The sequence below is a fragment of the Heterodontus francisci genome, chromosome 2 (genome assembly GCF_036365525.1).
Source record: "Heterodontus francisci isolate sHetFra1 chromosome 2, sHetFra1.hap1, whole genome shotgun sequence".
Taxonomy (NCBI): Eukaryota; Metazoa; Chordata; class Chondrichthyes; order Heterodontiformes; family Heterodontidae; genus Heterodontus; species Heterodontus francisci.
This window is the reverse complement of record NC_090372.1, coordinates 199,826,568-199,842,112: the sequence shown is the minus strand read 5'-3', so window position 1 is coordinate 199,842,112 and position 15,545 is coordinate 199,826,568. Positions and strand designations below refer to the sequence as shown.

The window sequence follows — 15,545 nt, the reverse complement described above, 5'->3', positions numbered from 1 at the left end:
AAAGTCCAGGAGCAAGTTCATTCCCATCCTTTTTGAAAGACTGCTACATTGTGTAGAAATGAGGAGAGCTAAGGATCAGGCGCAATGCTTTACAAAAGTGGCTAAAACCCACTTTTTAAAAAAAAGTAAATTAAAGATAAATCCTGTAAAAGTACTTGTACTTGAAATGTTTTTTTGAAATTCAGGAAATTGTTTAGGATAATGTATTTGTCCTTTAATTTCCAACTGAATTGAAGGAGTCAGTTGGGTTTGGAAGAGTCTTTTTTGAATAGTTGTACGGTATATATTTGTCTGTTTTAAATAATTAGATTGCAAAAACATCGACTTGCATTAAGTAGTGTCTCCAGCATGGTTAAAAAAAAATCTCAAGGTGCTATGTTATCAAACAAAATTTGGCACCCAGCCACATTAGGAGATATTAGAACAGGTGAGGAAAAGCTTGGTCAAAAAAGTAGATTTTAAGGAGCAACGTAAAGGAAAAAAGAGAAGTAGGGAGTCAGTGAGATTTAGGGAGGGAATTCCAGAGCTTAGGACCTAGTCAGCTGAAGGCACGTCCGCCAATGGTGGAGCGATAAAAATCAGGGGTGCACAAGAGGCCAGAATTGGAGGAGTGCAGATACCTCAGAGGGTTGTAGGGCTGGAGGAGGCCAACATGCATCTGTGCCTTAAATAGTGCCTACATAGCCACCTCTGCATTTCACAGATGTTCATTGCTTTGATATATTCTAACGCAATAAGGCGGGATATAAATGCAAGTGTTATCAATTGCAAATGATAATAGCTTCAGGTTTATCTGCTAAAGGACCATCCTTCTTCCTTCAGTACAGAGACCAGCGGAACCTTTAACCGACGCTGCCTAACGTGTGACCTGATCCCCAACTGTACATACTTCAGTGCATCATTCAGCCACAATATGCGTTACTTTTTGTTGTGTTGTAAAGGTAGGTGAAAACTCTTTCTGTAAAAACTTACTTTTAAAAAAACTGTAAGCAATTTAGAATTCAACAATTCCTTTCCCAAATGCCATCCTAGCGCTAATTAATCTGCTTTGTGTGTGTCCCTCCAATTATATAACTAGCCCATCCCTAGTTGCCCTGCAAGATTGGACTTCTTTTTGAGATTTTTACAACTAAGTGGTTTGCTAGTTAAGAGTCAAGCACATTGGTCTAGGACTCGAGTCACATAATGGACAGTAGGTTTCCTTCCTTAGGATATTAGTGAAGCAGTCAGGTTTTTACGACAAACTGACAGCATCATGGTCACTTTTATGGATGTTGGATTTTTCAGACTTTTTAAGTGGAATTTAAGTCATCAATCTGCCCCAGTGGGATTTGAACATTTATCCTGCAACAGTGCAGTTGTATTTGAACATGCTTTCTGTAGTCTAGGCCTCCAAATTACTAGTCCAGCATCTGAATGAATACACGACTGTAATTATGCCCTTTTTAACTAATCAATATTAAGGTAGAAGTCGAAAAAGAAATGGTTTGGCAGGAATACTAAATGCTCCATAAGCAAAACACAGGGGCCTGTGTTTATGTTTTTGCAGCCTCCAATATTCAGCCCTATCACGTTAATGGGCAGAACATCACAGGATGGCACCTGCAGTCATGGAAAGCCTCGGCCAGGTGGAAGATTTGCCCCACATTCATGTCCCACACCCCCGCCACCCTGCCACCCACCCCTGACCTGTTTGTAGCAAAATGGTAACTGTTACCATGAGAACTGCATTATTACCAATGGAAACCCGAACAAAAATCTTTCAGCAAATTAATGGACAATAAAGAAGGAAAGAATTTGAAATTCAGTTGGACTTCAGTTGGTGAAAGACCAGCGGGAAGTTTAAAAGAGTGGCGACAGAGTGCGAGAGAGAGAGAGCTCAGCGGAAAGGAGTGAGAGCTGTGTGGGGCATAAATACCGGCGGAGAGAGCAATGCACAAGCAGAGTTTGAAATGTGACATCAGGAATAAAAAGTAACATCGGCATAGGGGAAGGAGCTGATTGGTGAGTAGCTGGTGAGTAATTCTACTTTCTAACCTCCAGTTTATATTAAATAGCCTACAAAGTAAAGAGGCCGAGATGACCACATGTGCAGGATTTGTCACCAGCTGGAGTAACTTGAGCTCCGGGTTTCAGAACTCGAGCGATGGCTGGAGTCATCGTTGTGCATCCGCGAGGTTGAGAATTACGCAGATAGCACGTTTAGGGAGGTGATCACACTACAGGTTAAAAGAGTGCAGGAAAAGAGGGAATAGGTGACCGCCAGAATAGTCTAGGAGGACCAAGCAGGTAGTGCAGGAGTCCCCTGAGTCCATCTTGCTCACGAGCTGCGTTTCTGTTTTGGATACTGGTGAAGGCGATGTTTCCTCAGAGGAGTGCAGCCAGAGCAAAGTCCGTGGCACCAGGGGTGGCTCAGCTGCTCAGGAGGGGTGGAAGAAGAGTGGACGAGCAATAGTGATAGGAGATTCAATAGTTAGGGGAACAGACAGGTGTTTCTGCAGCCATAGACATGACTCCAGGATGGTATGTTGCCTCCTGGTGCCAGGGTCAAGGATGTATTAGAAATGCAGCAAGATTTGGACAATATCCACACTTGGGCTGATAAGTGGCAAGTAACATTCGCGCCACACAAGTGCCAGGCAATGACCATCTCCAACAGGAGAGAATCTAACCATCTCCCCTTGACATTCAATGGCATTACCATCGCTGAATCCCCCACTATCAACATCCTAGGGGCTACCATTGACCAGAAACTGAACTGGAGTAGCCATATAAATACCGTGGCTACAAGAGCAGGTCAGAGGCTAGGAATCCTGAGGCGAGTAACTCACCTCCTGACTCCCCAAAGCCTACAAGGCACAAGTCAGGAGTGTGATGGAATACTCTCCACTTGCCTGGATGGGTGCAGCTCCAACAACACTCAAGAAGCTCAACACCATCCAGGACAAAGCAGCCTGCTTGATTGGCACCCCATCTACAAACATTCACTCCCTCCACCACCGACGCACAGTGGCAGCAGTGTGTACCATCTACAAGATGCACTGCAGCAACGCACCTAGGCTCCTTAGACAGCACCTTCCAAATCCACGACCTCTACCAACTAGAAGGACAAGGGCAGCAAATGCATGGGAACACCACCACCTGCAAGTTCTCCTCCAAGTCACACACTATCCTGACTTGGAACTATATCGCCGTTCCTTCACTGTCACTGGGTCAAAATCCTGGAACTCCCTTCCTAACAGCACTGTGGGTGTACCTACCCCACATGGACTGCAGCAGTTCAAGAAGGCAGCTCACCACCACCTTCTCAAGGGCAATTAGGGATGGGCAATAAATGCTGGCCTGGCCAGCGATGCCCACATCCCATGAATGAATAAAAAAAACTGCAAGACATTCTTATGAGAGAGGGTGAACAGCCAGAGGTTGTGGTCCACATCGGTACCAACGACATGAGTAGAAAGAGGGATGAGGTCTTGAAATTAGATTTTAGAGAGCTAGGAAAGAGATTAAAAAGCAGGACTTCAAAGGCAGGAATCTCAGGATTACTCCCAATTCCGAATGCTAGTGAGTTCAGTAACAGGAGGATAAAGCAAATATACGCATGGCTAGAGAGATGGTGCAGGATGGAGGGCTTTAGATTTCTGAAGCATTGGGACAGGTTCTGGGCAGGTGGAACTTGTACAAGAAGGATGGGTTACACCTTAGCAGGACCAGGACCAATAAGCTCGCAGGGAGATTTGCTTGTGCTGTTGGAAAGGGTTTAAACTAACTTGGCAGGGGGATGGGAACCTGAGGGGAATTTCAGGTAGGAGAAAAACAAAGTTGGTAATGATAGGAAGAAAAGTAGTAAGTGAAATTGGAAGGCAGTCGAAACAAAGGCAAGCGTCAAATAGGGTCAAAGTACAGAAAAATTTTAAAAAGGCAAAATGAAAGGCATTTTATCTGAATGAATGAAGCATTCACAACAGAATTGATGAATTGATGGCCAAATAGAAGTAAATGGGTATGATCTAATTGCCATAATGGAGACACGGCTGCAGGGTGACCAAAACAGGGAACTGAATATTCAAGGCTTTTCGACATTTAAGAAGGCTAGGCAAAAAGGAAAAGGAGGTGGGATAGTGCTGTTAATAAAGAATGAGATCAGTACATTAGTGAGAGACGATCTAAGATCGGATGTTCAAGATGTAGAATCAGTTTGGGTGGAGCTAAGAAACAATAAGGGGCAGCAAACATTGGTGGGAGTTGTTTATACATCACCAAACTGTAGTGGTAATGTAGGGCATGGTAAAAATCAGGAAATTAGAGGTACATGTAACAAGGGTAATGCAGTAATCATGGGGAACTTCAATCTACATATATACTGGGTAAATCTAATTCGTATGAATGCTGTTGAGGACAAATTCCTGGAATGTATTTGAGATGCTTTTCTAGAACAATGTGCTGAGGAACCAACTGAAAAACAGGCTATTTTAGACCTGGGGCTGAATTTTACGAGTGTGCCGCAGTTCGCGTTGGCGCACTCTGATGGCGACGTGCATTCTGCGCGGATGCGCTGTCCGTGAGCCTCCGCGATATTATGCGCGGGGGCTGATTTAAATAGAAGGGGCGGAGCAGCTGCCCCCAATGACATCATCGGGGGCGGCCACTGCGTCCCCAGAAACAGCGTCTGGCGCCATTTTTAAAGGGCTTTAAGCCCTTACAATTAATTTTAATTTTTAAAGAGACATTAATCGGAATTTTTATTAACAAATAATAAAGATGTGGAGGCCCTTCCCCAACCCCACAATGGTCATTTCATTGCCCGATATGACCAACACTTGCCTTTTTCCCGACACAAACTTTCCCCCCCACCTTCAAACTTTTGCCCTTCAACCCTTGCCCACCATTCCCACATCTAATAAAAATTGATTTCCCCGCTCCCCCACCCGCCCTGAAAATTTTATTCCTCCCCCCTCCCCACCAGTTCCGAAGGCGCATGAAGCACAAACGGCAACCATAAAATTGGCATGGGACGAATGCTGCCTGCAGGTTAAGTTTATTTAAATATCACTAATTTTAATTTAAATATGCAGATGAAGGGCCCACCATCAGGTGGCAGGGGGGGCCGCACTGAGGTCCCCTGGCGCCGGTAATATGCAGCGGGGCCTTCTCGACATCGGGGGTCGAGGCGGGCCTCTCTCCGCTGTGACCTGCAGCATCGACGAGCTGGTAAAATTCAGCCCCTGGTATTGTGCAATGACAAACGGCTAATTAATAATCCCGTTGCAAAGGAGCCTTTAGGGAAGAGTGACCATAATATGTTAAAATTTTACAAGTTTGGAAGTGATGTAGTTCAGTGAAACTGGGGTCTTAAATCTAAACAAAGGAAACTATGAAGTTATGATGGGCAAATTGGCTGTGATAGATTTGGAAACCATATTAAAAGGTGTGATGGTAGACAGGCAATGGCTAGCATTTAAAGAATTAATACATGGTTTATAACAAATATACATTCCTTTGAGGCACAAAAACCCAACAGGAAGAGTGATCCAACCGTGGCCAACAAGGGAAGTTAAAGTTTGTTTTAGATCAAAGGAAGAGACTTATAAAGTTGCCAAAAACTAGTAAGCCTGTGGATTAGGAACATTTTAGAATTCAGCAACGAGGACCAAGAAACTGATAAAGGGAAAATAGAATCTGAAAATAAACTGGCAAGAAACATAAGAACGGACTGTAAAAGCTTCTATAGGTATGTAAAAAGGAAAAGATTAGCAAAGACAAATATGGGCCTATTACAGGCAGAGACAGGAGAATTTATAATGGAGAATAAGGAAATGGCAGAAAAGCTAAACAAATACTTTTGTGTCTGTCTTCATGGAGCAAGATACGAAAAACCTCCTAGAAATACTAGAGAACCAAGGGACTAGCAAGAATGAGGAACTGAAAGAAATTAGTATTCGTAAAAAAGTAGAACTGGAGGCATTAATGGGACTGAAAGTTGAGAAATCACATGGACCCGATGACCTACATCCCAAAGTGTTTAAAGATGTGGCTGTAGAGACAGTGAATGCATTGGTAGTCATCTTCTTCCAATATTTTATAGATTCTGGAATGGTTCCTGCAGATTGGAAGGTAGCAAATGTAACCCCACAATCTAAAGAAAGGATGGGGAGAGAAAACAGGGAACTACAGACCTGTTAGCCTGACATCAGTAGTAGGAAAGATGCTAGAATCTAGTATAATTAAATGCTAGAAAATATTGGTAGGATTGGGCAGAGTCAACATGGATTTACGAAAGGGAAATCATGTTTGACAAACCTGTTGAAGCTTTTTGGGGATGTAACTAGCAGAATAGATAAGGGGGAACCAATGGATGTGGCGTGTTTGGATTTTCAGAAGGCTTTCGATAAAATCCCACACAGGAAGTTAGTAAACAAAATTAGCGCACATAAGATTGCGGGGTAATATTCTGGCATGGATTGAGAATTGGATAATGGACAGAAAGCAGAGAGTAGGCATAAACGGGTCATTCTCAGATTGGCAGGCTGTGACTAGTGGCATACGACAAGGGTCAGTGCTTAGGCCCCAGCTATTCACAATCTATATCAATGATTTGGATGTGGGGACCAAATGTAAGATTTCTAAGTTTGCTGATGACACAAAATTAGGTGGGAATGTGAGTTGTGAGGAGGATGCAAAGATGCTGAAAGGGGATTTAGACAGGTTAAGTGAGTGGGCAAGAACATGGCAGATGGAATATAATGTGGAAAAATGTGAAGTATCCACTTTGGTAGGAAAAACAGAAATGTAGAGTATTTCTTAAATGATGAGAGATTGGGAAGTGTTGATGTCCAAAGGGACCTGGGTGTCCTCGTTCATGAGTCATTTTTGGTCTCCACATTTAAGAAAGGATATAGTTGCATTGGAAGCAGTACAGTGAACATTCAATAAATTGGAATTAGGGGGTTGTCCTATGATGAGAGGCTGAGTAAATTGGGCCTATATTCTCTGGAGTTTAGAAGAATGAGAGGTGATCTCATTGAAGCATACAAGATTTTGAAGGGGCTGGATAGGATAGACATTGAGAGATTGTTTCCACTGGTCGAGGAATCTAAAACATGGGGGCACAGTCTCAGGTTAAGGGTCCAATTAATTAGGACTGAGATGAGGAGAAATTACTTCGCTCAAAGGGTTGTGAATCTTTGGAATTCTCTACTCCAGAGGGTTGTGGATGCTCCATCATTGAATACATTTAAGGCTGGGATAGACAGATTTTTGGTCTCTCAGGGAATCAAGGGATATGGGGAGTGGGCGAGTAAGTGGAGTTGAAGTCTAAGATAAGCCATGATTGTACTGAATGGCGGAGCAGGCTCGATGGTCTACTCCTGCTCCTATTGCTTGTGTGTGTGTTTTGGGGTTCACTGAAAGCTAGCATGCAGGTGCAGCAAGCAATTGGGAAGGCAAATGGTAGGATGGCCTTTATTGCAAAAGGATTTGAGTGCAGGAGTAAAGATGTCTTGCTGCAATTGTATAGAGCAATTGTGAGACTCCACCTGGAGTATTGTGTGCGTTTTTCATCTCCTTACCTAAGGAAGGGGGTGGGGGGCGTTGGTTAGCTCAGTTGACTAGACAGCTAGTGTATGATGCAGAAAGATATCAACAGTGCAGGTTCAATCCCCATACCAGCTGTGATAGTTCAGGGAGGCCTGCCTCCTCGCCTTGCCCCATGCTTGAGGAGTGGTGACCCTCAAGCTCTACATCACCAACTGTCTCTCTAATGGGGAGAGATGCCTATACTCCTTTGGGACTATGGTGAGAACAACAACAACAAGGAAGGATATATTTTCCATAGAGGGAGTGCAACAAACATTCATCAGACTAATTCCTGGGTTGGCAGGATTGTCCTATGAGGAGAGATTGAGGAGGCTGGGCCTGTATTCTCTCCAATTTAGCATAATAAGAGGTGATCTTATTGAAACATACAAAATTCTTACAGGGGTCTACAGGGTAGATGCAGGAAGGATGGTTCCCTTGGCTGGTGATGCCTACAATCAAGGGGCACAGTCTCAGAATAAGAGGTAGGCCATTTAAGACTGAGATAAGAAGGAATTTCTTCACTCAGAGGGTGGTGAATCTTTAGAATTCTCTACCTCAGTTTGCAGTGGCGGCTCAGTCATTGAGTATGTTCAAGACAAAGATCGATAAATTTCTAGATATTAAAGATGTCAAGGGATATGGGGATAGTGTGGGAAAATGGTGTTGAGGTGGAAGATCAGCCATGATCTAGTTGAATGGCAGAGCAGGCTCGAGGGGCTGAATGGCCTTCTGCTGCTCCTATTTCCTATGTTCCTATGGATTCATTCGCCTGGCTGTGAAATCATGATAGATGCAGATTTGTTGTTGTTGCAAGGATTGAAACTTTAATTGGCCATGGACCACTGGATGCAAAGACAAACTGATAACAAGAATGGGGCCCAGTCTGCAGCTTGCCGTGTGATCATGAAATATTTAGTATCCTGTCAGGGTTTTTTGAAGTTGACATTTGTGTTATGTGATTCAAGTGTCGAGCTGCTATTTTGCAACAGCTGTTACTCATAATTTCTTTTTGATGGTATGTCCGTGATCCCTGGAGCTGCTTCCTCACTGGGCCATTTCATTAAGAGGGCACTCACGCTGATCGACCTCCTGCCCCTTACACCTCTCCACAGGACACACAGTAACCTTTAAGCTTCAGCACAGTAAATTCTAAGCAAGCTTCAAGGGAGAAAGGGGGGATGGATAAACCCACCAGATGAATGGACAAAAAAGCAGTAATGGGAAAGTAATTTGAAGAAAGGAATCTTCAGGAAAGTTTTTGGTACGCAGTTAACCCTATAAAAACAAATTAAACTTCAAATAATAGAGGTATGATGTTAATTATGATGATACCAGAACTGGGGCGGTTATACCTATTCAGAAAGATTGGGGCTGAGGGTTGACCAGATGGAGGGTCTTTAAGATCATGAAAGGGTTTGATAAGGAAGATGTAGAGAATATGTTTTCATTTATGGGGGAGTCCAAAACTAGGGACCACACGCATAGGATAGTCACAATTGGGCATTCAGGAGAATCTTCTTTACCCACAGAGTAGTTAGAATATGGAACTCACTACCACAAGGAGTAGCTGAGTCAAATAGCATTGTTATATTTAAGGGGAAGTTAGATAAACACATGAGGGAGAAAGGAATGGAAGGATATGTTGATAGGGTTATATGAAGAGGGGTGGGGGGAGGCTTGTGTGGGGTAGGGATTAAGCTGGGCCGAATGGCCTGTTTCTGAGCTGACCGTTCTAGTAAAAACAAATTAAACTGGAAATAATGACCAGTATTACATTAATTACATAACATTATTTGACTTGGTGAAATAAAAGATTGTAGAGGATCTTGAATGATTACTCGTGGACTGCAAGATCGTAATCCAATTTAAGCTGTTTAATTGTCATTGTAAACTATAAGAAGAAAGGTTAAGGGCTTTTCTGCAAGCTGAACTATGCATGTTAACCCAGGGTTGTCCAACATATGGCACATGGGCCAGGATCCGGCCTGCCAAATGTTTCCATCGGCCCGTGGATGTATTTCAGAGATGAGAAATTTCCCATCGTCGTCTTCTTTCAGACTGGCTTTTTAAAAAATATCGCAAGCATGAGAGCGGCAACAGCGGTTTCCCAACTTCGGACAGATTTGGGTTTTCTGACTTTTTTTAAAAGCTCCCCAGAAAATCCCGGAACTGTCCGAAGTTCAGAAACTGCCATTCCCGATGTCAGTACCTGTCAGCTGTGAAACTCAGTACGATATTTTATTTTAAAACTGACTAACCACAAAGCTGCTGTGCTGAGCACTCCCACTCCCTGTAACTGTGAAAGGGAGATGGAGAGGGAGGCAGAGAGGGAATGGGGTGGCTTGACAGAGAAGGGGGAGGGAGGCAGAGAGAGGGGGGAACAGAGAGAGAGGGTGCAGAGACATAAAAAGAGTGGGGTACAGAGAGAGAGAGGGGGGACAGAGAGAGAAAGAGGGGGGACACAGATAGAGAGGGGGACACAGAGAGTGGGGACAGAGAGAAAAAGGGGGACAGAGAGAGCGAGGAAAACATGGGGGAGAATAATATAGAGAGGGGAACACAGGGAGAGAGAGAGAGTGACAGAGAGAGAGACAGAGAGAAAGAGGGAGAGAGAGTGATCAAGATCACTCTTGACAGATGGTCATCTCTCTGGAATACTCTGCATGGCTACAACAAGTGTGTGAGCAAACATTGACTATTTGTTGCAAGCAAAAAATGCCAGGTATCTCACTAAATCAGTGTCCAACATAGTGATGAGAAAGTCAATAGATAATCTTCTCATTTAAAGCTTCTTCACAAAAATGCACATTTATTGTTGTTTTGATTAATAGAAAAGCAGATTGTTAATGCCTTTATCTTTCTGAAATTGTCTCACGGCCCCCATGTAAGACAAAAATTGTAATGTGGCCCCCCACGCGAAAAGGTTGGACAACCTTGTGTTAACCCAAGATCACATGAGGTAGGAACCCAGAAATTGTAGGCCTATCTTCTGTAGTTACTATTAGTGTCACTTTAAGGAGCGCTCTCAATGTTTTTTAAAGTCTTAAGAGATTAGCAGGGATTGACAAGCAGTGGGCCATACCTCAAGAATCTTCCATGAGGAAGCTACTAGGTTGGGTGACTATTGACTGTGTCAATATAATCAATTTGGATTTTCATAAAGATAGAGTTTCACAGATGAGGCTTGGAAGGATGAGGGTGATGTAATTAATGACACGTTAACTAGCTAGATTAAAACTGGCTTTGCAATTAAAAGAACACGATCATTAATGCAAAAGTTCTATCTCAGAGGCATTCACTATTAGCATTCTACCCAGCCTGCTCTGCGTCTTGGGTTATTCACTATATCCGTTAATAATATTGAAACGGGAATTTCTTGCAGTCTCCTAAAGTCTCTTGAGTTGATCAACTGACAATGGTAATGTAACTGGTTCCATTTTGAAAGAGACCTACTGCAGCCCTGTTTTAGGTAAAAGGTCCCATTGAATATGAAAATCAGAGTCCTGTGACATAAATAGGACCTGATTTGCCATTTTAGGTCAGAACTAACTTGTTCCACAGGTGATGGAACTGTGGAAGGTTAGTTAGAGCTCATGTCAAATTATTTTTGGAAGCTTCAGAGCAACATTTTGATTGACACCACAGCATTCAGGTAAGATTCAGTTCAGTCTCCTCTGCCCACTTGAAACAATGAAATCACCTGTGCAGACATAAAAATCTCAGGCAAAGCTTGGGTCCAAGGCAAAAGAAAAATCTGGTTCAGTGCCTTCAGAAAGAATCGATAAATTCTAATTGGACACATGTAAGATTATGTGCAATTGAGAAAGAAAGATGAGACACGTATATGATCAAGTACTCTATAAACAATGGTAGCGAGGGATTTGGGATTAACTATTGACTAAAAACATCTCCGGTAACCTGAAACATTGACACAGGCAACAATTCCCTATCGATAAATATTAATTTTCATCTAGCACTTGCTCAGAATTTACCAGGAAATTCACTGTTTTCAGATGGGAAAATTCAGGGAATATATTTGAAAACATCTGAAAACAGCTCAAAAGTTTTTCCTAACGAGCAATCCATAGAAACACACAATACTTCATGCAAAATGTTTTCTCCTGTCGGATGCTGACAGACCTGATACATGTTTCTAGAATTTACTCTGTTTTTCAGGTTGGCATCATTTATTTTTTCCATCACTGAGAGATGAGGGAGAATTAATGGTTTCCCCAGCAGTCCCCATCTTGTAATTGTGTTTCTTTTTCCCTCCCTGTAAGAATCATCCAAATGTCGGTCATTGATTGAACAACGATCAAGGAATAACACAATAATGAGCTATCTTAATAAGTAGCTTCGGGTGTTTTCTGCATCACCTTTGGTGGAAGGACATAATTAGCACAGAGCTTAAAAGTTTGACTTTGGATCAAGGAAACAGAACAATGCTTACCAGTGCTTCAATGACTTCTATCTATTGGCATATGTCCTCAAAGCCTATTTCCTGCTGTAATACTTAATCCATACCTCACTGTTTAGAAAGGCTTCAGTTTTCTAGTGTCGCACCACGCAGAGTAAAGGTTGTTGTCAACATATTTCAATTATTGTTTGGATCGTGACTAAGGAGACATGATAAACAATGGGGAGGTATGGATGACCCCACAATGCCTGTGATATAATTGTTATTGATCTTATTGAGAACTTGGGCCCAGACAGAGAGTAAACTTATGTTGGCACAGAGATTATTATCCCTCTCAATGCAACAGACAGTTACCTAGAATTTACAGCATAAGAACAGGCCATTCGGGCCAACAGGAGGTGTTTGTGTTCCACATGAGCCTCCTCTCACCCTGCCTCATCTAACCCTATCAACATATCCTTCTATTCGTTTCACCCTCGTGTACTTTTCTAGCTTCTGCTTAAAGGCATCTCAACTGTTCCACGGTTCCACATTCTAACCATTCTCTGGGTAAATATTTCCCTGAATTCCCTATTGATTAGTGATTATTTATATTTATGGCCCCGAAGTGCCATAAGTGGAAACATCTTCTCTATGTCTCCTCAATCAAATCCCTTCCTATTTTTAGACCTCTTATCAAGTTACACCTCTAGAGGAAAGAGCCCCAGCCAGGTCTCTCTTTCCTGATAGTGCTCTCAGTTCTGGTATTTTTTTTGCACCACCTCTAGTTATTCGGGATATAATGGAATCTAAGGGGGTTAAATTTATCAGGCAGCACGCTGGTTAAACACACGAGTGTAAAATTCCTTTGTGTGCTATTTTAATGCAGCCAATAGCCAACTTTAAAAATAATTAATGGGTTGATAACTGTGTTAAAAATATGCAGACAAAAATTTAATGTAAATACATTTATAAATGCTCTAAAAATAGTTAACAGAGTGAATTAGTCCCCCTGCTGTGTCTCTTTCACATTTCCCACTTTCTTGGTTTAATATCTAAGTTAGAGTTTTATTGCTAGACTGTGGTGAGGTTCTGCACTGATTTTAAACCGAGTTGAATGTAATCATTTAAAGCTCAGAAGGGTGAGTCTTTTTTGTTTTGGAATTTTCTATGTAGGTTTTTAGCTGAAAGCATGCTGTCAGTAGATGCAAAATAACATTGCCTAAAATAATTGCCTTTCAGCTTCTGAACTCTCCTCTCTCCCCTGCACTCCACCACACCCATGCCCAAAATAGACTCTGAATAATTAAAATAAATTTGAATGAATTATCCAGGCTAAATTAGTCCACTTAAAAAGCAGCCCATCCACCATCTTCAGCATCCACTTGCTCCCCCACTGGCGCACCAGTGTGTTTTATCTACAGGATGCACTGCAGCAACTCGCCAAGACTTCTTCAACAGCACTTCCTAAACCCGTGACCTCCACCCCCTAGAAGGGCATAGGCAGCAGGTGCACAGGAGCACCTTCACCTCCAAGTTCCCCTCTATGTCATATACTCTCCTGACTTGGACATATATTACTGCTCCTTCATCGTCGCTGGGTCAAAATCCTGAAACTTATAACCTAATTCTATTGTGGGCGTACTTTCACCACATGGGCTGGAGAGGTTCAAGAAGGCGGCTCACCACCACCTTCTCAGGGGCAAATAGGAATGGACAATAAATGCTGGCTTTGCCAGCAATGCCCATATCCCAAACATGAACAAGAAAACAGATGAACCATGTTCTTTCTGAGAATATCTATGTTAGGTCAAAGAACAATGTCAGAATGATGTTGGATTTTTGCAGCCCATGAGAAATTGTTGTGAGTGGTAACCAATTATTGATTGCAGTTCCATTTTACACAGTATCGGTGCCATGTTTTATGCAAAAACAATCTCCGCATGGAATAAACGTGGAGCTATTAATCATTAGTGTAAATGGATGGTTGATGTTCAGCACAGACTCGGTGGGCCGAAGGGCCTGTTTCAGTGCTGTATCTCTAATCTAATCTAATCTAATCTAATCATGTCATGACAGAACTTGTCATTTTTATCATTTAATGTTTTTGATCTTTCTGCAAAAAAATCTTGTTATTTGCAACTTTTAAATTACTTACACATTGGTTCCTGTTCTAAAACAAGAAATGCTGGATTCACTCAGCAGGTCTGGCAGCATCTGTGGAAAGAGAAGCAGAGTTAACGTTTCGGAACTCCGAAGAAGGGTCACTGACCCGAAACGTTAACTCTGCTTCTCTTTCCACAGATGCTGCCAGACCTGCTGAGTGAATCCAGCATTTCTTGTTTTTGTTTCAGATTTCCAGCATCCGCAGTATTTTGCTTTTATTTTGGTTCCTGTTCTTACACCTTAGTACAAAATAGCAAAGCGGTCGGTTCGCACTGATCAATTTGAATGGCAAAATTTTACAGAAACAATCTGCATGTATTAATTCCAAAAGCATTATCAAAATAATTGCACATGGGGAGCTGCCTCTGAGTACTGCACACAACAGCCACCATCAGAACAGCAGCAATTCTTCAATACCATTTTGAAATCTGACTTGAATTTAAACGGCACCTTTCACATCTTCAGCATGTCCCAAAGCGCATCAGAGCCAATTAAGTATTTTTGAAGTGTAATCACTAAAAACATGGCAGCCAATTTGCGCCCAGCAACTCCCACAAATGTGAGAGTGACCAAATAATCTGTGATGTGAGTTTATTGAGGGATAAATATTGGCCGTGATACTGGGGAGAACTCCCCTGCTGTTCTTCAAAATAGTGCCATCGGATCTTTTATGTCCACCTGAAGGGGCAGTCAGGGCCTCAGTTTAACGTATCATCCAAAAGGCAGCAACTCCAACAGTACAGCACTCCCTCAGTACTGCACTGGGATTTTCAGCCTAAATTTTGTGCTCAGGTTTGTGGTATGAGACTTGAATCCACAACCTTCTGATTCAAAGTGCTACTAACTGAGCCACCGCTGACACAATTGCGTGCAGCTATAATGTTATGCCAATTTTATTTCTGCTGCTCCCTTCAAAAAGATTTTAAAAGTACAATCCTAGCATGTTGACATCCTGTTGAGGTACACCAAAACTTGTATTTTATTCCTGGTTTCCTCACCTCCTCCTGAATCACGCTGAGGTCAGTTCCACTGGATGTCCTCCAGTACCTTGCCAAACTGCCTGAAAGGGTGGTGGAAGCAGAAGGGAATTGGATAAATACTTGAAGGGAAAAGCATTGCAGGGCTATGGGGACAAAGCAGGGCAGCGAGACTAATAGGCTGGCTCTACCAAAGAGTCAGAGCAGTCAAAATGGACCAAGTGGCCTCCTCCTGTGTTGTATTCATTCTATGGTTCCATAATTTTACAACAATGAATTTATTATTAGTTCATAGATATTTTTCTTAAATTGCCATTCACCTCCAGTGTTTTCTCCCTATGTATTAATGTGTTGCCATGAGGTGACAATAGCATCTTAAATTTTAGCACTGGGGCATATAGAGCTGGAAGTCTTTTAACTGAAATGAG

The 15,545-nt window shown here is 42.4% G+C and overlaps 1 protein-coding gene across 2 annotated transcripts in view; it reads left to right on the top strand.

Annotated features, from left to right (window-relative positions):
• dpp6a (dipeptidyl-peptidase 6a) overlaps positions 1-15,545 on the top strand; it is a 1,544,902-nt gene that overhangs the window by 1,424,762 nt on the left and 104,595 nt on the right. For both annotated transcript variants that reach the window (XM_068015021.1, XM_068015020.1), the window contains exon 16: positions 823-941. In XM_068015021.1, coding sequence (XP_067871122.1) covers positions 823-941 — 119 coding nt within the window. The remainder of the gene's footprint in view (positions 1-822; positions 942-15,545) is intronic.